Consider the following 24,302-nt stretch of genomic DNA (forward strand, 5'->3'; position numbering starts at 1 on the left):
TAATCCTCTAGTTCGCCCGTCTCTGGCATGGTGGCCCGGCCTCTTCCTCACGTGTGCCTGCCTTGCCCTGGGCCCGCGGCACAGCTGCTCTCTGTCTTCCTCAGCAACCAGTGTTTTTGTAGCCATTTAACAGAAAGTCTTTTCAATTAGCTGACAGAGACCTGGGTTCACTTTCTGCGCTCAGTTTCCACCTCCGCAAGCACATTAGAACCTAAAAAGGGACACCAGTAAACTGCCGCAAGAAGTTGCTGGCTCCAGTGAAATCTGTGAACCCCTTTCTGAAATCAGAATGATTTTTTCCTGTCGCTTTTCCTTCGTAAGATTCGCGCCCATCCTGCTAAGTGCCTTAGCATCTTTTACGAACTGAAGCATGAACTCCCTTTTCTTGAGCAACTAAAACTCTATAGCTAGCTTCTGCTAGGAGAGTTGGAAGTTAGAAAACTTCTATCCACGCCTGAAGCTGTTTCCTAATAAACAAGTCAGCATATCTTTCAGAATATAGTATCATTAAAAAAAACCATTTAAACAGAAAATACATTTTAAAACATAAAGATCTCCCACAGGGTTATTTTACTTTCTAAATGAGACAAGGAAAGGGGGATCATTTCAATCTCAGAAGAATCTTTTTTCTGTCTGTTCACAGGGATAAAATGGCTGGGCCTTTCATCTCCATTCAGCCTGGGTTTGATTCTTGACTCCTCCACTACAATTAATTCTGGCTCTGAACTCCCCTTCCCCGCCTAGAAAAGGAAGGTTATAAGGCTAGGATTATCGGTGAGCAAGGAGGCCAGCTACAGTTAACCATGGTAGAAATGATGACAGCAACTTGATTATAAGATTTTTGTGCACTCTGCTCTTTCTAACACATAATTTGGGAAGAGAGCAAATACAGTGGGGCCTTGACTTACGAGTGTCCCGACTAACGAGTTTTTTGAGATACCAGCTGTCTCTCGGCAGATTTTTTGCATTGAGTTGATATAGTAATTTGAGTTAACGAGCTCCTTAACGAGCTCCTTAACGAGCTCGGTCTCGGAACGAATTAAACTCGTAAGTCAAGGCCCCACTGTAGTAACTAATAGAAAAAGAGCCTATTGGGCAGCCAACAGAAGGTTAGTTATAGCTGTGCAGGGTGGGGGAGAGCTAGCCTTAGAATTAAATGACTTTTAATCTTGACTTTACTACTCATTAGCGGAGTTACCCTAGACAAGTCATTTCATTTCTCTGAGCTTTAATTTCCTCTTCTGTAGAAAGAAAACAATATCGGACTTTTTATATCTCAGATCTATTGTGCGCATCAGATTAAATAAGGAAGGGTCTTTGGTAAACCAGAGAGTGTGAAGCGGCTGCAGGAAGATGGGCCCGACACCAAGGTTTATCAAATGTATCTTTGGATGCATCCAAGATGAAGTGGACAACATGCAATGTTAATGCAAAGTAGGAGATGAGATCTTTTTCTGGGAGAAATGTTTTCATAAGTTTCTTTAACGTAAGAGTTATGCCTGGTTAGAAAATTTCATTCATTTATGCAACTAGAGAAAGGCACAAGTTAAGAATTTTTATTGGAAACAATGAAAGAACTAATAGAAGAAGAAAGGAAGTGGATGGGAGTTTGCAGGTTGGAGCAGGAATTCCACTTACCATCGTTAAACCTAACCATTCGAGGTGGCATTTGGGGAAGAAGAACCGGCATGTGCGGCAGCGGAACGCATCCAGGCGCTGGTGGCCAGAGTCCGGGCTTCCTCTGGCCCAGCTGGCACTGCTGTTTGGAAGGGGGAATCTCACCGTCTTTTCCATGAGCGCAAAGGGTCAGGACTCTAAGTGGATCTCTCTCCTTTAAAAATGTCTGTGACGATAAATGTGTGCATGGGACCTGCTTAAGTAGGAATTCCTTTGAAATTCTTGTTTCTCATTTCCCACCTCGGCCCAGAGGTAGACACCAGCCACATTTGAGTAAGAAACCCTTCAGCCTTGCCATGTTCTCCGGCCCCTTGAGAGTCATGTTCTGTTTGGAAAGACCTGAGAAAATGAAGGCTGTTTTTTCACTTGGTGTAAGAATATCCTTCTCAGAGCAGCAAAGGTTCTGTGAGAGTAACGGGATCCAGATGTGGGAGCTGGCTGCTGGCTCTCGGCATGTGGGCCGTGAACTCTGCAGGCAGAAGCAGCCTCCAATGCCTTAGCGAGTGCCCCGGGGCTCCAGGAAGGGCCAGCACCCAGGTGGCGGATGGCCTGCGCACAGCGTCTGGGCTTCATGGGCCCCTTGTACCTTGGGATTTGAGCCGCAGAAGGGCATAGAAAAGGTCCTGCTTGCCCTTAAGGTGGATGGCACTGTGCTGTCACCCACTCTGTAAGACCACATGCTCCCCGAAGCACTGTGGGCCCTGCCAGTTCTGGGCTCGCTCTGGTCTATTGGGAGGTGGTGAGTTGGAGGGCCAGGTTGCTTGTTAACTGGAATGGAAACAGTTTACTCTCTACTTGCAGAGGCAGCATTGCATACTAGAAAGAACAGTTAGCTGGAAGCCTCATGGCCCGGGCTCTGGGGCCACCCTGGCCCTACCTAGAAGTGACCTTCAGGAAGTCACTCTACCTCGCTTTTCTCATCCAGAAAATGAGGAGGCAGGGCATGGTGATGGTTGAGACTCCTTCCGGCTCCCTCAGTGTAGAATTGAGTGGCACCTGACTTCACAGGGAGAAGAGTGATGGGAGAGGCAGCCCAGCCAGTCACACTGGTGCCGTGGCTCAGTGTCCCTCGTCTGACACTGTGTTCCATTGCACCCCTGTGTGCTGTGGGCAGCATACAGGGAAGGGAGGGGAAGACTGCATTCTCTCAGGAAGAATTCAGTCCTGAGCCCCAAATGAGTAATCAGCAGCTAACCAAGTGAGGGAGAGACCAGCTGCCCCTCCATCGCTGTAATATTTCTTCCAAACCAGTGTTTGCAGTGTTTGAGCCCCAGCCTCTTATCCTCACAGTGGAGTGTTCAGCATCCTCTCCCAGCTGGACCCCGTGCCTGACTCCTCTTACCCTGGCTCCTTCGATTTTCGGTCTCTGTCTCCTCCAAGCCATCCTTCTCTGCTGCCCCTGCTGGGTTTTGCCATGGTCTGCTTTGTCTGTTGGTAGGAGGTTAGGAAAACCTTGCCCCCAATAGCTGAGATGCCCCCCATCTCAGCCCCCACTCAGGCCCTTTGATTCCTCCATTCTGCTGAGCACAACTGTGGTCCCTTCATCAAATGCGGGCAGACGGAGACCTGCAGCAGCTCTGCCTGCAAGTCCCTCACCATGGCAACCAGCATTCCCACCTCCACTGTGCAGGGAAAATGGCTGTTCTAAGGAAGGGCTTACAGAGTCTTCATTACCCGGCCTGTTTTGTCCAAGCCCCTCCTTCGCACGGGCTTTACGAAGCTACATGCGTGGAACCAAACGTCTGTTGGCCTTCAGATTTACTAAGAGGAAAGGAGGCAGAAGGAAGCTGAATCCAAATGAATAAAAACATTTCTTTTCTGCCCTAAAACTGTATTTTCATGGACACAGTTATCTGTCCTGAACAGATAAACAAGGAGCTGAATGAGTACAGGAGTCTGAGATCCAGTGCAATGTATTTTGTCTTATCGGTGGAGTGCAATGACAGAGCACGTGGCTATGCAAATAAAAATTCAGGTCAAGGAGCCAAGGTACTCGGGGAACTTCCCAGGGCACGGCGCCAGCATTGCAGAAGGGGGTCTGCCTCATTGGGGTGGGATGTTTGATGCTGGCTCCTGTTATGGAAAGAGATGCACTGGTCCTAGAGTCATGAGAAAGGTGAGCATTGGCAAATCCATCTGGACCACCCCATGGGGTCCTTCTCCAGAGTCATGAGGCATGGCAGCACGACAGGTTGGCAGGAGACCCCTGTGCAGAGTTCTGGAGCAGCAGGCTTCCCTCTCACACAGCCCTGGTTTCCAAAAGTAGCTGTCGAGCGGCTGTGTCCATGACTCTCAGAAGTGCTGCTGGTTGGAGTAGGACCGCAGCCTTCTCAGGGGCCCGAAACACTTAGTGCGGAGGCCATCCCAGACCTCCCCGGGCACCGGCACTAGGAGGCAGAGGCGGCAGTGCCACAGCGAGTGGTCTGACCGTGTCCACTCCTGGAATCGACATGAGGACCCATGGAATCTATGACGGTGACCGGTTCTTAAAACCCAAACAACCACCTCCCCCTGCTCTAAACATGAGTGGGGACACGCCAGTTTTGAATGAAAGCTCTCTGTTTCATTCTTAGGAATGTGAATGTGTGTTTAAACTGGACTTTGTCTTTTTCAGTTTCTCTGCAGGTGGATATTGTTCCCAGCCAGGGGGAAATCAGCGTTGGAGAGTCCAAATTCTTCTTATGCCAAGGCAAGTGCCTGGGGCCCACTGCATGCAGGGCAGCCTCCCAGAAGACAAACAGCCATGGGCTGTGTGCTGGCTGATCTCACAGCACCCAGAATTCTTGGTTTTGCTTTGCTGCAGGGTCAGCAGTATGACTTGGGAGCCAAGGAGGCTCTCAGGCCCTCTCCCTCCCCTCTCAAAGGGCAGCCCCAGCACAGGGAACTGTATCTGGACTTGCACTTGGTGGTGGAGCACTAGGGATGTTCCTGGGAGAGTCAGCACAACTCCCAGAAGAGGGAGTCAGCTCTGAGCCCCCACTCGGTACGCATCCAGAGCTCGTAACTGACAGCAGAGGAAGAAATGGTGCCTCAGTGAGTCAGTGTGAGGCTTATTTCTCAGAATCCCCAGAACAGGAAAGCCCAAGCGCAAAACTTGCTGAAAGGAAATGGAGCACTGGTATCTCTGCAGTGCGGACACGAGTCCCGGGTTTCCAGGTCTGCTGTGAATTCAGTATTCTGTCCCGTTGCCCCCACCAGAGCTCTAGGATGGTCAGAGCCGGTGTCCTTGTTTTCTCTTTAGAAATTATGCCCCGTTTCCACAGCTCAGATAATTACCAGGAGCTGTCCTGTGCAGGATCAGGCTTCGGATTAACTTTGGATTCTCTGTAAGTGACATGACTGGGATTTGGAAAGTGGGGGAACCAGGGAAGAGCTGAGCTAGGTGTGAACTGTGACATTTAACGAGCCACTTTCAGCAGGAGGGGCCTTGAAATGCTGTCCTGATTTGCGGTGGGTGAGGTGGCTGTGGCCGCCGGATGTGTTCACTCCAGCTCCACCTTCGTTTTGGCAATTTACATGATCTGGGGATGCAGCCTGGAGCCCACAGCACATCTTGCAAATAGCGATATTTATTGAAAACATAATGGGCCCTGAGAGGAAGACTGCTTCATTTCCATACCAAGCATCTGTGCAGGGATGGTGGTGTGAGCTGGGGAGGCGTGTGCAGAGGGCTGGGTGGAGCCACGTGTCCGGGTCCAGAGCCCTGGTCCAGCTCAGTGTCTGGGATAGCGGAGCAGCAATGTCTGCCCCTCCGTGGTGCCTGGGGAAAGGACATTCATCTGATTCTAGCTGTCTTCTTCTCAGCATTGAAGGAGATGAATTTGTCCCTCTGTGGCAGGGCTGCTGGAATGCCAGTCATGCCAGTTTGTGCAGGCAGATGCTAGAATAAAAGTAGTTGGGGTCCACACTCCTAGGCTAACCAGTGTCTCATCTTCCACTCAAGAGACCACAGTCTGAGCCTTTGAACACAAACTGATCACTTTGCTCAAACCAGCTAGTTCCTCGATCTCAGCTCCTAGATATGCTGACTCCTTTTGCCCCACCCCCCACCCCCTCTCATTCTTGAGGCTGTAAACTCCTAGCTGAGTGCTCAGCACACAGTAGGTCCTCAGCAAATATCTCCTCTCTTCCCTTGCTAAGGATAGGACCGCTATGAGATACTGGCACAAGTCCTTGTTGAGTCCCTTCCAAACACCGTAAGTGGTGTTATGTAATCACAGTTCAACACAGAAGCCAGAGTGACACTCTACGGACATGGTCATGTTTCCCAGTCATCGCACCCGATGGTCTCATACGGTAGCTCTTACTGAGTACCACTGACCCCGGAGGGGACTTTGTCTTTTTACTTGTGTGGTTCTAAAATAATCTCTTCCTCTTCAGTGGCAGGGGAAGCCAAAGATAAAGACATCTCCTGGTTCTCCCCCAATGGAGAAAAGCTCACCCCGAACCAGCAGCGGATCTCAGTGGTATGGAATGACGACTCTTCTTCCACCCTCACCATCTACAATGCTGACATTGACGATGCCGGCATTTACAAGTGTGTGGTCACTGGCGAGGACGGCAGTGAGTCAGAGGCCACAGTCAACGTGAAGATCTTCCGTAAGAGCCTTCTTCTCCTCCTATATTTGTCCTCATCTTTGGCCAGGAAGATACATGGGCAGCAGGCAGAGTGGGATGGCAATAAAGGACCTGTTGAGGGCTTGACAGGGCTTCTTCCCTTCTTTCCTCACCCTAAGTCTTTTCTGAATTGTACTAAGAGCTCCAATATGCTCTTAAATGATCCTGACCCAACTCAGAACTCACAACCCGGGTTCATGCTGGTCACAGCAACCTCCCACTGACCTCCAACTCTAAATTCAAACTACACAACTCCCAGAGAACTATTATGGGTGCCCCATCCCTTCCCCAAGTGTTGACTAACTGTTGTACAATTCAGGGTCCCCTCTTATTTCACTCTCCCATGCTGGTAATGGAGTCAAAAAGCTCAGTGGAGGGTTAGGGGGATATTATTTATTAGAACTCTGTCCCTCTCAGAACAGGCAGCTACAATTGCTACTTGGTCTGATGGTGGCCTCTCATCACCTTGTAATCTTGCATCTGTCCCATTGGCCAGTGTAATGGTCGGTGACAACTAATGGAACAGTATGGATTGTCATGGTATTTATTGCCATTATTGCCTTTCTTCTGTTCTATTCTTTAAAATTCTCTCTGCTGTAGTAAAGTTGAGGCCGGGGTACCACACAGAGTGGGAGACAAAGAAAGGATTGATAACTCCTGCTATTCATTGTAGAATAGGTGTTCTACCAGTTCATTCTACTTATGCACTGTGTCTCAATGGCACTATTCCACATGGCAAGGGACCCTGGTAAAGACCTTCCTTTCGCTCCACAGATGTTTCATACACAAAGTATGATAAATTTAGCACTCAGTGATAGACATTGATTGCCAAACTTCCACAACATATTCCCCTACTTATGCCAGCCGCTCCACCTGGCATCTTTGACCAAGTACTGGGTGGAACCCTCTCTATACTACTGTATATATGTCTTGAGAGTTGCCTGCAACTGGAATCCAGGCAGTATGGCTCCAGTGGAAAGGCATCTTTGTGGGAAAACCAGCTGTTTTCCCTCACTCTTCTTTTGCTCGTTTTCCAGAGAAGCTCATGTTCAAGAATGCACCAACTCCCCAGGAGTTCAGGGAGGGGGAAGACGCAGTGATCGTGTGTGATGTGGTCAGCTCTCTACCCCCAACCATCATCTGGAAACACAAAGGTCGAGATGTCATCCTGAAAAAAGATGGTGAGACCTGAATTCCCTGGCAGCTGCCTTACCCCTGGGCCACCAAGTCCCCTAGGGTTCCACCTCTGCCGGCCTGTGAGGCATTTAGACCCACTCCAGTGTCCCTTCCAGAACCACATGCAGTTTAGGTCCTAAATGGGTATGTGTCTGTGGCTTGTATGTTCAGGGACTTTCTCCAAAGAAAGAGACAAATTTACAATAGACATTTGCTCTTGCCTCTATGTCAGAGCATATATATATATATATATATAATGTCTGTGGCTTGTATGTTCAGGGACTTCCTCCAAAGAAAGGGACAAGTTTACAATAGACATTTGCTCTTGCCTCTATGTCAGAGCCAGGGACACATTTTCTTATTTCAGTGTAAAGCTCCACCCCATAAGACTGAAGCTAGGAAAAGGGAAAGGCTCAGCGATCTTCCTACAGACACAAGTTCTCTAACTGATCCTTGGACGAACCTGCCTCTTGTCTCTTCTAGTCCGATTCATAGTCCTGTCCAACAACTACCTGCAGATTCGGAACATCAAGAAAACAGATGAGGGTACTTACCGATGTGAGGGCAGGATCCTGGCACGAGGGGAGATCAACTTCAAGGACATTCAGGTCATTGTGAATGGTGAGGAGATCCGTTCTTCCTACTATCTCCATTGCTACAACCTTGGTCCCCAATATCATTCTCTTCGACCTCCTCTTTGGTGTATAAAATGTAGACTCATTCGATCTCAGCCGAATCCCCCTACCTCCTATTGCCTCCCGCTTGGTTCTTTCTAAAAAACAATATATATATACTTGCCTTTTGGGTTTCCCTCAACTATGGGGCCTATTAGTGCAGTTTTTAATGTCCTTCATTGTCTTGAACCACTGGAAACTTTCCCCATGCTTACCAATACATTCTGATTCAGACTCCACTGTCCTTGATGCTACCGTAATTGTGAAATTAGTCCCCTGGTTCAGTGTGCAATGAAAATATTATAATCAATTCAGGCCTCAGAACAGTCAGAATCATGGCCCATGGGCTTATTAATCTTAATTTGCAATGTCAAATAAACACACCAGTGGAATCGATCTGACATTTACAAGATGTCTACAGGAAATTATAATGTCAGTATTAAGAAAATAAGCATATCATGGTCAGATTGTTTTGGCTATTGATATATACTTTTGCTAAACCCTCCCCCTTCATTCCTTTGGTAAAACAGTTGGTGCACAGGGCTGTTTATGACATTTCCAGAGAAATGTCACTCTGGTGCACTGGTGCATTTAAAATCGGCATTAACCATTTAATCACCGGGATCAGGAGTTTCAACATTTTCCAGTATGAAGAATCCCATTTTGAACATCAAGTTCCCTAGCCATGGTAGTTGTAAGTTGAATATGCACTGACTGAAATAATATATAATAATAAATAGCTGCTATGAATTGAATGCCATTTTAAAACGAATAAAATGCATTAATATAGCTTCAAGAGCTATATTACTAAAATACAACATTTTACGGGAGTGAGCAAAAGTAGATTAATAATAATAAATATAGTCATTAATAAATAAATAATAATACACCTGTAATCCTACTTTTGCCCACACCTGTATATTGTTATAAAACACTAGTGCATTTTATTTATTCAGGGGTGAGTTATTTATTCAGTTTACAATAATTATGTAGTACGTGCCTGAATTGAGATCCCTTACACTAACTCTGCAACTGCCCAGGACTCTTGACCCCCAGGTGTGACCCTTGACCTAGGGTTCCCTAGAAGTGCCGCTTCTCCAGGCCACTGGATTCTTCCAACCACCCCTGACAGCCCTTCTTTCCTTCAGTACCACCCACCGTCCAGGCCAGGCAAAGCATCGTGAATGCCACCGCCAACCTCGGCCAGTCCGTCACCCTGGTGTGTGATGCCGAAGGCTTCCCGGAGCCCACCATGAGCTGGACAAAGTAAGACCCGGCTCCTGCGTTGGATCAGGGACTAGTGGAGAAGGGGCCAGCACAGGGCCTGCTCCGGGTTGGCATTGCCATGGAGCAGGGACAGACTGCATGGGGATGTCACCGACTCCGGGTGCAGGATACACTCCCCTGCACGGTTCTCCTGCCTTGTGCATCGGATTCCTCCTGCATCCTCAGTCTGCGGGTAGAGAGTATGGTCTTGGAGGCCCTCTTTGGTATGTCTGTGAGTGCAGTTTATAGCCCAGGGACAGGATCAGAGGTTTGGGTGGAGGAATCTAAGGTATATTTGGAAATGCAATTCGGTGTCTTAACTTTTTGTGAAGACTGAGCCTTTCCCATGGGCTCAGACTGCATTTTATGGAAACAAATTAAAAACAAACATCTTCCCTCTGTGGTCAAAATCATGGTCCTTTGCCTTGGTGCACCCTGTAGGGACGGGGATCTGATAGAGAATGAGGAAGACGAGAAGTACGTCTTTAGTGACGACAGTTCGGAGCTGACCATCAGGAAGGTGGATAAGAACGACGAGGCTGAGTATGTCTGCATCGCCGAGAACAAGGCTGGAGAGCAGGATGCGTCCATCCACCTCAAAGTTTTTGGTAAGGACAGTGGGGGTCAAGGTCACTAAATTCCCCTTACCCTGCACACTCAATCCATCCACAAGAGCCTGTCCACTCTGCCTCAGAATCTATCCCAAGTGCAGCCTCTTCTTACCAGCTCTGCCACCTATGCCCCAGTTCAAGCCACCCTCCTGCTCCCCTGGTCAATGAGACAGCCTCCTATCTGGTCCCCCTGCCTACCTCCCATAGGTCCCCTTCATCCCCTCCTGCTTACTCCTTAAGTGTGAGATGACCTGAGTGTCACTCCTCTGTTTAAAGCCTTCCCATGACTTCCTATTGCAATCAGAATAAAATCTAGACTCCCTACCTTGGCCCGCAAGACTAAACCTGAGCTAGCCCACCTTCCTTCCCCATCTCATCCTTCCTCCACTTTGTTCCACACTTAAAAGCTTCAGGCCTCCTTTCTGTCCCTCGGGCACAGCACACTTGTTCCCTGCCTCAGGGATGTTGCACTTGATGTTCCTTCTGCTTGGAATATCACTCACCCAGATCTGCTCGCAGCTGCTTCTCCTCTTTCATCATTCAGATCTCAACTCAACCACCTTCTCAATGAATCCTCCCTTCACTGCCCTGCCTCTGAATCACCACCAGCTCCCCTGCCTCCACTAATCTCTTCCATTAACCTGACTGTGTCTTCTTCATTGTACTTATCAGTACCTGAGCTGACCTCATTTACATATTTGTTCTGGGAATTGTTTGTCTCTCACCTCCACTAAGTGTGTAGACTCCAAGATGGTGGAGCACACACTTAGTGGAGGTGAGAGACTTAGTCGCATACATTGCCTTTTCCCTGGCACTCCCAACACTACCAGACTCGTCATAGGCCCTTGGTACATAATAGTGACCAGTGCTTCCGTTTCCCTTTTCTTCTTTCCCTGGCCTGTGTGAAACAGCATCATAAAAGTCATGAAAATAACCCCCACAACTCTATTCACATCTTCTTTATAAACTCAGTTAAATTCCATGCATTTAGAACTGAAATAAATTTTGACTTGACCTGACCTTGGAAAAAAGATTTGTAGTGGGAAAATGTCCAACCTAATGGCTCTCTACTCTCTCTGCTCATCTTTTTAAAAACCACAGCTAAGCCCGGCCGATGTAGCTCAGTGGTTGAGTATTGACCTATGAACCAGGAGATCATAGTTCGATTCCTCTGCAAGGCACATGCCCAGGTTGCAGGCTCGATCCCCAATAGGGGGCCTGCAGGAGGCAGCTAATCAATGATTCTCTCTCATCATTGATGTTTCTCTCTCTCCCTCTCCCTTCCTCTCTCTGAAGTCAATAAAAGTATATAAAAAAACACACACAGCTAAGCTGGTCCATTGTAGATAGTGCTACTAGAGCAGGTGTCAGAGGTTCATGCCTGGAAAGCTGCATGGGACCTGCTTGTTTAGCCTGATCAGGCGAACTGATCCATGTTTGTAAACAGAGCTTTGAAAATCAAGCGTTTATATACAATTGGACTTGCTAATCACAGATGAATCCTATTTATTCATTTATAACAATTGGGTTTATAAACAGTGTATCAGTTTGATTCAGATTAATTCAGTATGAGCACATACTTGAAGGTGAAAGCTAAACTTCTTGAAAATATTCTTGACAGTCGTTTCTCTAATTCTGACTAGTCTTCGCAGTTGCACTAAGTTTTTTTTTCATATTATAGAGAGAGACAAATGCATTTGTTAATTTATTCCTTCATTCAACAAGTATTTATTGAATACCATTGTTGCTAAACAGAGGAGCTAAAGATACAGCCCTTTGACCCTGAGATGAATGAGAGAGATTGACATATAAGCACATAAATTATAATAGATAGTGTCATCCAGCAACATTTGAGTGCCCCGTCTAGGCTCAGCCATTGCCATGGTCACAAGGATGAATGACATGCACTCTTTGCTCATCAGTAGGTTCTGTTCTCACCAGTGGGTTCCCTAGCTCATGAACATGGCCAACACTCAAATATTTAATCCTTTATAATGACTTGATAACAGCAATATGCACGGTGTTTTGTAGAAAGGATCTCTGGTCCTGCGTGACACAGAAGTTAGGGAAACCCTTGCAAATGCTGTGCTAGTAAACAAGTTGGAGTTTCCCAGAAGAGGCAGGACAGGTGAGCATTGCAGGCCAACAGGCACAGGCACGGAGGCAGGAGGGGCACGTGTCCTAAATGTGAGCTAGTGGACAGGGACCTCTGTCTGTTCTACCCCCAGATATCCCCAGTGCCTGGGAGAGTACTTGGCATGTAATAGGTATTAGTATTTGGATAATTGAGGGAATAGAAATTAGTTTTGTGTGAATTAATCATCAGGTATGTGGCAGAGAGATGAGCCTAAAAATGTATAATGATGACTTGTTTTAGAAAATTCTTTTAGATATTAGCCCCATAAAATAATAATAATAACAATACTGAACAGAAGTGAGCACTATAATGTGCTGAGCACTATGTGAAGTTCTATTCATAAATTAGCTCTTTTAATCCGCAACACAACCCTATGAGGTAGATTAATCATTATCCCCAATTTACAAATGAGGAAACTGAACAAAAGGAAATTAGGTGCCCTGTTCAAGAATCAAGCCCAGCTTGTAAGTCCATTCCCTGAGCTATCAGTGGTAGTTGCTGTCCCATGAAACCCAATTTAACACGTATTATATCTAAACTCGAAGCCCAGTGCACCAAATTTCGTGCACTGGGGGGTGGTCCCTCAGCCTGGCCTGCGCTCTCTCGCAGTCCAGGCCCCCTCACTGCTTACCGCCCGCCTGCTCACTGATCCTTACCACTCAGCTTGCTGCTCCTTAGTGCTGCCACAGAGGCGGGAGAGGCTCCTGCCACCGCTGCTGCACTCACCAGCTGTGAGCCCAGCTTCTGGCTGAGCAGTGCTCCTCCTGTGGGAGCGCACTGACCACCAGAGGGCAGCTCCTGCATTGAGCATCTGCCCCCTGATGGTCAGTGTGCATCATAGTGACAGGTCGTTCTGGTAGTTCCGCTGTAATGGTCACTTAGGCTTTTATTATATAGATTACATGTGGAATGACTGGTGATAGTGAAATTGGTGTTCTCCTTTACCATCATGGATAACTTGGCTTCTCTGTGGAAGCACATTCGGTTCTACCTTGGCTGGTTGAGGACAGCTCTTGGCTTCTCTTCCAGCCTCTCTGGTGGTGACAGCTGCACTGGGAAGGATGTGTGGGAGTGAGGCAAGAGCCATACAGGGCCATGCTGGAGTGAAGGGAGTGGTGGGGTCCAGGAAAGTGGGCGATAAGGTACAGAAAGTGAGATGTAGGAACTGTGGCAAGGCAGGCTTTGTCTTTCTACCCACCGCCCTCACCAGGCATCCCCTCCTATCTCTCTCTCTCTCTCTCTCTCACACACACACACACAGACACACACACACAAAGTCTCTCCCTCTTTCTCTCTCCCATACACACACACACATTCACAGTCTCTCTCTCTCCCTCTCTCTCTCTTCTACCACAGTTTCTTTCCCAAAGCTGCAGCTGGGAGGATGTGCACTGGAGTATAGTAGAGCAACAGAAGAGAGGTGGCCTGACGTCTACAGAGACAGGGAAAAAAACATGGTCTTAGGACCATGTCTAGTCCAGCCCCATCCAGAATGAGAATGCTCCTCTGTAATATCTGGGGGAGAGTTCGCTAGCTTCCCTAGCGTAACCTAGTTCCCCATGTACACTCTCCCTTCCCTCTCCATTCATGTTCTTCACCTCCTTTTCTCCTCCTCCTTCTGGCCCCCACCATTGGTTTAGGAGATTGGTACTAGGGCCAGAGAACCAGGTTGGGAGAGGCCAGCTAGTTTGGGCTGCATCTTTCTTTCACCCTTTTTCTCCCTCTCCTTCCCCTCAAGTTTGCAATCTGGGACTAGCACCAGGGGAGAAATGGGGCAGGCTCCCTAGTGGCATCCGAGTCCGCAGCAATGAGATAGAAGAGCAAAGAAACCTGTAGCTTAGACAATAAAGAAGCGCTCAGCACTCCTGTGGATCAAGAAGGGGTGGCAATTAGTATGGTAGGGACACATCTAATTAGGGTCTGCCATAATTGCACCTGAATGACATCATTTTCCTAAGAAAGGGAAACATTCTAGTGTGCATCGCCCTAGTTATCAGTCAGATGCTCTTTTTACTAAGTAGTTGCATCCTCCTTCCTTTAAATTTGGCAGTGAATTTCCATTGCTCCTCCCTGTGGGCCCTTCTGAAGGAGTATTTTTCCCCCACAGATTCTTGTTATGCTCATATGAATGCTCTTAAGATCTCATGCTGCTGAGGGCTCAGGCGAGTTCATCAGTGGCAGAAGCTTTGCTTAGCTGGCCCCTAAGGACCAAAGCAGACCTTGTGAGTTACAGCAAAGGACAAATAAGTTGAGGGAAGGTGCACCTGGTTCAATGTTTCAGTTCACAGAAGCAGGACCCCACAGTCCTTGGACTGGGCTTGCAGAAGCCTGGGTTAGGGTGGGAGTAGACAAGGCTGGCCTGCAGTGGCAGGATGCAGAGCTGTGGACATGCTGGAAGAGGAGATCAGGGGTGCTCACAGGAGGGTCCACAGGGACAGGGGCAATGGCACAGTCTAGGGCATTAGGTCCCATGGGGCAGGTGGAGAATAGAACAGGGATCCAAAGTCAAGGGCCCACAACAGAGGTGAATTAAGATGGTGCAAGTGCCCTTGTAGTTAAAACCTGGACAGATGCCTCTGGATGCCAGTGCGCAGAGTGAAGAAACCCTGCACCTGCCCGGCTTGCCCACTTTCCCAATGTAATGATCAGAGCACGCCTTTTCACTCTCAGGTGTGGTCCAATCTGGACAATGACTTATATTGCTATTCTATGTCCAAGGCAGCAGTCTCAGCCTGCAGTTAGTTCTGACAATAGCCCTGCTTCTGGAGTGCAGAGATGCTAAGTCATCAGTAGACGCTTCCTTCCTTCCAACAGCCTCTGTAGACCGTGCAAAATTAGTCATTGTTAACAATGTTTTTAATAAGAACATAGTTTTCCTTTTTCTAGAGACTTATATGGTGCACCCTATATAACCATCTGCGAAATGGAGCCACCAAAACCAAATATTGTTAATAGAACTTAACTTGTCCTTCATCTTCTGTTAACCTTTGTCCACCAGGACCAAGTCCTGGGGTCAGGAGAAGGTTAGCAAACACTGTCTAGATCACAGCATCTGAATAGGTTTCAAGAGGCCAGAAATTCCAAAGACTGCCTTCCTCCTCCCTCAGCAAACACTGTCTAGATCACAGCGTCTGACTAGGTTTCAAGAGGCCAGAAATTCCAAAAACTGCCTTCAATCTCCCCCCCCCCCCCCCCCAAAAATGTTCAGTTTTAGTGAATTCAGTTGTCTGGCTGATGTTTTTTTAACTTCTCAATCTGATTTTAGCACTAAACCTCCTTCTCAACAGCACTTAACACTTAACTGCATCCAATATGAGCTGTGGCCTTTCTCAAAGTCCTATTTATCAAGGTAGACACAAAGCCTTCCTAGAGGAAGACCTATTCATGGGCTCCATGGATTCAAATGCATGATCATTGGGCCACATTGGACTGAGATGAGCCCATGTGCTGATGGGCAATAAAGGATTCGCTAAGCTGGCTGTTAGTACAGATTAACTTCAGGAGAATATTTGAACTATGTGGTAGTTTTATATAGAAGCAGATATTTTCCACAGAAAATGCACAGCTCTATCTTTATTTTCTGTTTATTAAAGCAGAATCAAGGGCCTCAATTTGGAGGCTGTATGTAGGCAGTAGTTTGTTAGCCTACATGGGGTTACTGGGTGAATCTGAATATAGAGGAAAAGCAGTTCTTTCAAAAATTAGCCATAATTTTAATTTACTCATTTTTTATTTGTTTATCTAGCCTGGCCTTTTCTCTATTAGTGAAATAAGTTGTACTTGTGCAGTGTTATCTTTTCTATGGAAGGTTTAGCAGTTTCAGAGTATAATTGTTTTAAATTGGGAAAATTCAATTTTCTCTAATGTGTTAACATTTAACTCAGCTTTGAATGCTTGTGCTTTCTTGCATTACCCAAAACATTTGGAAAATGAACTCATCTCAACTTATCTCCTTCCCACCCCAGCCCACTCCATAACCCGAGTTACCTACCACGTTTCCGTACTTGAGTTAATGCCACACAACTTCCTTGGGCATTACGAATCTCAGCATCGCCTGGCTCCTCCTCATTCCTTCTTTTGTTTCTTGCCATCCCTCCTACCCCTGCTCACTTGCAACTTCCCATAAAGCCTTTCTTTAGCATCTCTCTCGAAGCCATCCTTTCGGTCCCCTGACATGGCCCGATCAGAACTGTCACATCACAGCTGGGGCACTGCCAGAGCTCCCAAATTGTTTTCCCGACTCAAGGTTTTCTCCTTGCTAAATAATCTTGAATTTTTTCTAGATTAACCTTCTTGTCATGCAAATGACCATTTCATCCCCTCTGATCAAACACTGTCAGTGGCCTCCACCTGCCACTGGACGGAATTCAAGCAAGAACATTAACAGGTGGTCAAGATTCTGTGTCAAGATGCAGCGTTGCCTGCTCTGCTTTGATACACAAACACGTGACTCTCTTCCCAACCCTCTCGTCATGTATTCTTGCTTCTTTGCTTTCCTCCAACCAGTTTTCTACCCATGAAATGACTCAGTCTCCACCCCAAAGTTTCACCTACTGAAAATCTCATGGCCCAGCCCAAAAGCTGTGTCCCCACCAAGACGCCAACCAGAGGAGGGCTCTTCCTCTGCTCCTTGCCTCTTGTATCCATTGCCCTCACTTAGCACTCTTACTACACAGGGTGTTGTTTTTATTAGTCACTGCGGTGTTGCCGTGTGCCTGCCTTGTGGTAAGCCCTTGAGGCTTCAACACGTAGAGTACAGCCTATACTTAGGAAGTAGATAACCTTTGTTGTGCATGCTACCACTTAAACCTGGGGCACTGAGAAGGTTAGATAAACATTACAGGAATTACAAGAATGTTTTGTCTTTTCAGCAAAACCCAAAATCACTTATGTAGAGAACCAGACCGCCATGGAACTAGAGGAGCAGGTCACTCTTACCTGTGAAGCCTCGGGAGACCCCATTCCCTCTATCACCTGGAGAACTTCCACCCGAAACATCAGCAGCGAAGAAAAGGTATAATGTCGCCGCCCAAGAATCTCAGGGCATGGCACGCAGACTCGAAGCGGATTGAGTCTGCCCAATGCCCAATTCTCCTCGGTGAGCCAGAAGGGGGATATGGTCACTGTAGTCCAGGTCTGTGGCCTCCTCCTCCCCCCACCTGAATGCATCCTGCTCCACATCCTCTGACAATGGAAGAGGTGCAGTTCATTGCATAGATTGGCAGGGGGGTGATGTTAGTAGGTATGGTCAAGGTAGACGCTCTGGGGAGGAAGAAGGTAGTGATTTTCAAACCAGGATTTGGGGCTGTGAGGAACAAGGCAACCTGACATCCTGGTGCTCCGGGTGATTGCAAGGAAATGTCTCCTGGGAGTTATAGGGTCAGAACAAGCCTGTCAATTCTTCTCCTACTGACATCCTGGTGCTCCAGGTGATTTCATCCTCATCTCAGGAGCACCAAGGAAATGTCTCCTGGAAGTTATAGGGTCAGAACAAGCCTGTCAATTCTTCTCCTTGTATTCTGTATACTCATGCTATACATGCACTATGTGCACAAAAGCTTGGTTGCCTTTGTGTCTGCCTGTATTCTCGATCACATTTGTATATCATGTTGATCTAAAGGCAAAAATAATTAGCAGTTTCCACATGATGATGATTGCCCTAGGCTCTGCAGTGTATTCGCTGAGAGTGTAAGAACAACATAGCAAGCTCCGTGACAAATTCAAACGACTGGGGAGGTTTCACTTGAAAACATGTGGATTTACAGGCCACCAGAAAGCTGTCTTTATTATGAACAATATGTAATAATTGAGGGGACCCCACAATGTGTAGCCCTTTGCTACCGAGTGGGCCAAATGCAGGAGGGGAAAGAAGCTTGGTTTTAAAGCGACTTAAACCATCTTAGGGCACCTCTCCAGTCTCACCTCATATATCCTGTAGTAATGGGCTTTGTCACCTACTCAGAAGTAATGGCCTTCGATTCAAAGGGCATTTGTAATGGATTAATTATTGACCAAAATGTCAGAAATTATAGATCTTCACTCTTCTGCCTCCCTAAAGGAAATCCTTAGAGAGGGTAAACTCAAGTACACCCGAAAGAGAGAGTGTGAGACACTAGAACCAAACTTGGGATCTGCACTTGAGGAATTGATTTCTGTCCCGCTAATAGAAAGCAAAGCTGAGTCAAAGGGAACAGAAATACCATTCCAAAACCAATTATTTTTCGCAAGTTTTACCTCCAGAGTTGAATTCGACTTAGCAAAAACTCAACGAAGGAACTGCTAAGTATTTTTGAAACTGGCATATGCTGTTTGATATTGTACTGGAGTAAGAAATGTGGTGTTTACTTGATGCTTTCTTTATCAACATTGGGGTTAAACCTTCAGCTCAGATTTCTGCTCCTATCATGTGTGTTGTGTGGATTGAACTTGCATTCCAGGGCTTAAACCACAGGACCGCTGCCTGACAGGTTTTCCTACATTAGTCTTAAGAGTAGATTTGTCCAGAATGGCGCAGTGTATATCTTTGACCTCAGTGAAGGGCAGAGATAACATCTATCCCAGATGAACGATGCTTTTAAATTCTACATCTTTTCTAGGAATAGCTCAATAGCTAAGCTAGACCAGAAGAGTTATTAAGATTTCTGCCTACCTCAGCTCCTTTAATAGCTTGGTTCTCTAGCTTGTATCCGTGAATTCATTTTCACAGAATGAGAACAAATAACCAGGTACTAATATACACTCACACTCACTAAATACTGAGACTGAAGGTGTTCAGCAGAGACTTTCTCAAGCCAAGGAATACTCACTTGTCAGTGAGTGTAGGTCATGTGTCTCAACCAGAGATAATTATTTAAACCCTGCCACTTAGGTGGTGTTGTTTTACCATAACAACAATGGTTTGCTTGACGTGACATTACTGGAACGTGAGTAAATCAATGTGAGAACAAGTCCTCCAGGCTGGCCAGTGCTGTGACACCAGATGAGCACACCTACCTAATGAAGCCCTTACCAAAAAGTTGCCGTTTATATTAATTCTCTACTGACATCAAAGAGGCGCGATGTCCAGCTTCATACCACGGATAGCTAATAATTAAGAAAGAAAGGTGGCCTCTTGCTGGGGGGTTGGACTCCAGATAGTAAGCTTCACTTTTACTTTGGTGGCTGCTTCTCATGTGCAACTCTATCTGAAGTTGCATGATATGTAATTAGGTATCGACATGATTAGAGTCACTGAGTTGTAGGAGTGGAAGAAAACAATTTTCTTTTTAAAATCAGGATGCTATGCTAAGCAGATAAGAATAGACCATCGTATTGAACTGCCAAGGTAAGGAAGGCTCCTGAGAATTAGATCACATAAAATGCCTGGATCATAGAGGGTTGGAAGGAAGCCATTCTTTGAGTTTATTTAGTCTTACCTGGCACCGCTTTCTAACATATCTGCCAGACAGTCACTCAGCCCTGCCTTAAAGGTGACATTGTCAGCCCTCTGCAGGGCAGTCATTCAATGCTGATGACCAGGAGGTCTGCTTCTCAGCCTTCCCACCTCTGGCAGCCAGTCTTTGTATGAGAGCTCTTAAAGCAGCTACTCGAGTTTTCTTCAGTCTGTTCTTTACCTCACCAGTTGCCCCATAATAGATGACATCAGCTCACCGGTGCTTCATTAAAATTTTGTGGTGCCCAGAGTCAATGATGAAGACCTCCATGGGTTATTACTCCCTTGATCTGGATGCTGTAATGCAGTTAGAGTTGTATTAGTGCCTTCAGCAGTTTCCTCATCCTGTTGCCTTGTATTGAGCTTGTGGTCAACTAAAATGTTCAGGTCTCTTTTCCATGAACTGCATTTAAGCCACATGCCTCCTATCCTGTTCTTATGCAATTGATTGCTTAATCAATCATGCAGAATTTTATTTTTATTTCTGTTAAAAATTGCATTTTGTTGGTTATAACCCAATGTTTCTCAATGGGGTCACGATGAAAACTTGGGAAGACTCTTCCTTTACTGGTACTATAAAGGATGATATTGCAAGATATGTAGCACCCGAATCTCCTCCCCCCTAAATACCAGTAGCCACTTCTAATCATGTGATTACCAAGATTTCACATGTGCAAACACTCTTGGGCATGAGAACAACCATTTGAGTTTACCTTTCCAACCAGTCAAGAATGGCTTTCATCAGAACTATCCTTTAGAGGTCTGTGGGTCCAGGGAATTTCCATCCACATGCTCCCCTATTTTATTTATATATTGAAAGTAATGAGGTCTACAATCAGTGGAGACCCCAGCCCAAGCACAAGACCCAATGGCAGGCAATAGAGTGGTCTTCCCCATGCAACTGTCATCTAGCATTTGCATTGGCTATTGCTACAACCTTATATGAACACTTACTTAAAATATCTTTGTCCAGGTTACTGATAAAAATGTTGACTGGGACAGGGTCCAGTATAGAGCCTATAGAATGTCACTAGGGCTTCCCTCTGGGTCATTGGCTAAGAAGGTAGAGTACCAAATGCCACAGTACCCTCTTGTGACTTTAATGACTTCCCTGGAAGGCTTAATGATCTCTTTAATAGAGTTAGTCACAATATAAGCTAATTAAAGCAACTTGGTCTTTTGCTTCACTGAGGAGAGAGGAGAAAAGACTTTCAGCCATTGATACATAGTTAGTGACTTTCTAATGGAATGCTTATTTTTCTTCATTAAAAAATAAAAATTAAAAAAACAATACAGTGAACTTGCATGTCACACCCTAGCTGTGATCTTGTCTCTGGGTTTAGTCCAGTCACTTATTGGAGATTACTATCAACCTGCTAAGCTTCAGCTGGTTGAGTTGGTCGCTCCACAGCTGATAATAGCTGGGCTAATACCATTAGGGTAGATCATTTGTCTGAAAGTTAGTCCATTTCTTAGTGCTCACTGTTACGTTGACCAAAATCAAAACATATTTGAACATGACAATGGGTCAGTTAGATCAATGTGTACAGAGGTCATTGATAATGCAGATACAAAGAAAGTTTGTGTGTCCATATTGTGTCCACGGAATTTCATTTCTTCCTACCCAGACTCATTTAACTATTGCCAGGTACTTGAGTGAGTGGAGCTAAATTCTAGGTACCATTTACATTCTGGGTGAAACTTTGGGATGATAATTTGCATCATCTATCTCTGGCAGAACAAATTCGTAGTGTCCTTACTTGAACATGCCTTCGAAATAACTGGTGAATAAAAGCATCCGAAGCCTTAATGTTTATTGAAAAGGAGAGGGATGAAGAGTTGAGATCAGAAGAGATAAGGAGAAAAAATGAAAAGCATTCATGAACTTTGAATCTTAAGCTTCCCAAGTAGCCTGCAAATAAGAGAGATCTTTTGAAATTCTCTGCAAACTTTTTATCACCAAGAAGAATTCCTCATTCAATACAAAGTAGGTGCTCACTTTTAAAACTGGAAAAGGTACCTGCATTGAGCAACCAGAGGCTGGCTTATCCAGCCTGTGGACAAGTTTCTAGCAGGGAATACTTTAGAATAGTGAAAGGATGTTACACCTTAGTTTATATACATATTCCTGCAGACTCGTAAGGTAATAAAACATGAATATGAAAAAAACATGGAGCTAACAATTTTTGGAATAGTACTAATCATATTCTCATTTATTTTATTGTGTTTTTGTATATCAGGTTGTCTTAAAGCAGGCCACGCGCCTTCACCAAGTTATCAGGGGCAAGGCATAGCCTACCATTCCACCCGTACTGGGAGGTCAAGCAACTAGAATAATTGTGTTTCTAGCAAATGCTTATTCTAAATGCCACAAAACCATAAGAATTTGGGAGAGACACAAGAAAATCAGATCTGAAAAGCAAACAACTCCATAGACATAACTCCTAAAAAACTATCTTGGTTCAAGCAGCCCTGGTGTGTGACAAACCAGCTTCTAAGTGATGTGGAATCGGCAACCACATTTGACATGTTGGCCCACCGCTTCTTTGGTCTCTGCATGTTCCTCTGTCCTCACTTTCTTCATGTGACATAATCCAGCATTCTCATCCTCGTATCTCACAGGAGCTCCTTGCATTTAGTGGACCCCTACTAAATGTTTGCCAACTCATTTGCATTCCCTGGGTTGCATTGCTGTGTCTGGCATCTTCTCTATTCTTTTTCTATCTGAACACCAGGGACAATCAGGCAGTCATGCCATCCAACAGAAAGAGCAATGCAGGTATGATGTCTCTGACTCCCAATATGAAAACAGAAAAACTGTAAACAGAGTAGATTCTCAAGTGCCAGATAATTTTTTTTAAATATAGATGTGGGTAGAAAAAGACCCAACCTCTGTGTCCCTGAGATGGCTCACTCTTTAGAGTGCCGTGTTTGCTGAAGATGGAGCCTGCTGGAGCCTGCATGCATTCAGTGTGGTATCCTCCAGGCTTCCTGACTCGTAGTCTTAAAGACTTCATACCTCTTATTCCTAATGTGTCTTATGCTTTTTTGTTGTTGTTCCTTTTTTTAAATGAAAATTTTATTTTTCATAGTATGCATGCAGAGTTATAAAATGCATGAGCACAAAATGGCATTAGTGTATTTGTGATAAGCTGTCCTATAAAATCCAAAGGAGGAAGATTATATGGTTAGAACTAGTAGTGTCACCAAATACTACGAGGGACATTAAGACATTCTCGTCTAGGAGCAGCTTATAATACGTCTGCTGGTGTCTGTGTGTATGTCTATTGGAGATGAGGGAAGCCTATACCTTTGAATGATACAGCCTAATGTGCATAAGGTGGGGGTGAGGTGGGAGGGAGCTGAACATAAGCCAAGTCCTTGATTAAGCTGGGTGATAGGCACACCATGGAGAGTGGGCCTTGGAAAAGTTCTGAATTGGAAAGAGGCTGCATGTGCACGGAGTGCAGTGTGATTCACCAGTTCTCTAAAGCAATGTTGTAAACTTTTACTGCTTTCTTGTTGTGTTTTATATCTTGTTCTCTCCAGGCTTCGTGGACTCGACCAGAGAAGCAAGAGGTATAGCTTACCTGACCACTAGCCAGTCTTTAGTTTTGAAAGCATTGCGGTTTAACTCACCATTATAGTTAACAACCAGACATGCTAAACTAATTAGTAACTTAGATTAAAGAATAGGTCAGTAGTGGTAGCTGTTACTTAGCAATAGTGTCATTTTAGGGTGAGCAAGCAAGCTGTGTTGGGAGTGGGTGAACAAATCCTTATTGTTTTCTAAGACTGGATTTTAGTTCCTTGATGGTGCTGGGAAAATCACATCCAGGTAATTACACTTAAATCCCCCCAATTCCCAGGCCCATCACTGTGAAATGGTGCAATTTTTTTTTACTCTCACCTGGTTGATGTGGCTTCGGATCATGAAGGCACGGGGTTAGTGATCTAAAACCCACTTGGCCCTTTCCCTTCCAGCTCAACTCATCTTGTTGCTCGCTTATTTTATAATGATTGGTCTTGGTAAATGATCACTTCACATCTCATCTTGAAGCAATGCAAATGACATGTCTCATTGGTTCTCCCAAACTGTTAAATGTGTCTATGCTACTTTCACAGTGTTAAATTGATGAGCTTAGAATGATTCGGCACAAATGGCTTTATGTGTTTGTTTGTTTTTAAAGCCAGTAGCCATTGGCCTTTGAAATTTCTCTGATTCATTGCTTCATTTGGGGTAATTTGGGACTTAGTTTGAAAATTGAAGCTAATTACTCATCTTTTGATTTTAATTGTTACACCCCCAAGATCCTGCTCATGGTCATGAGTATCACCTTTTACCTGATTTGTGCAACTGAGTGACAGATAGTGAAATAAAAAACAGTATAGTTTAGATGAGGTTCAAGGACCTAATCTTTGAATACTTTTTGGGGAAAAAAAAAGCTTTGTCTCTTTTGCAGATGAAACTTTGGTATTGTAATGCTATAAATGTAGAATCTAGCAAGCAATCCTATAGGTTGTATTATCTCTTCTCGTAGCCTTTCGGAAATGATAATTATTCAGAACACGTAACTCATGTGTTCAGGTCACGGCTATAAATATGTAATTCTGTTTAATATTTGAAGCTGCCTGCCTGTCCCCAGGCGCGATGTTAGTTTCTGCACATGAACACATTGCCATCGTCAGCTCTAGTTCATTATCAGCTCTCT

The 24,302-nt window shown here is 45.4% G+C and overlaps 1 protein-coding gene across 2 annotated transcripts in view; it reads left to right on the top strand.

Annotated features, from left to right (window-relative positions):
• The window catches only part of LOC102263652 (neural cell adhesion molecule 1), a 311,101-nt gene that overhangs the window by 281,855 nt on the left and 4,944 nt on the right, over window positions 1-24,302 (top strand). The window contains exons 2-9 of one of the 2 annotated variants that reach the window (XM_014539729.1): window positions 4,292-4,366; window positions 6,058-6,276; window positions 7,332-7,475; window positions 7,954-8,091; window positions 9,293-9,410; window positions 9,852-10,018; window positions 17,030-17,172; window positions 23,140-23,169. In XM_014539729.1, coding sequence (XP_014395215.1) covers window positions 4,292-4,366; window positions 6,058-6,276; window positions 7,332-7,475; window positions 7,954-8,091; window positions 9,293-9,410; window positions 9,852-10,018; window positions 17,030-17,172; window positions 23,140-23,169 — 1,034 coding nt within the window. The remainder of the gene's footprint in view (window positions 1-4,291; window positions 4,367-6,057; window positions 6,277-7,331; window positions 7,476-7,953; window positions 8,092-9,292; window positions 9,411-9,851; window positions 10,019-17,029; window positions 17,173-23,139; window positions 23,170-24,302) is intronic. The other variant, XM_014539731.1, reaches the window with a different exon arrangement.

Source organism: Myotis brandtii, unplaced genomic scaffold, assembly GCF_000412655.1.
Source record: "Myotis brandtii unplaced genomic scaffold, ASM41265v1 scaffold105, whole genome shotgun sequence".
Taxonomy (NCBI): domain Eukaryota; kingdom Metazoa; phylum Chordata; class Mammalia; order Chiroptera; family Vespertilionidae; genus Myotis; species Myotis brandtii.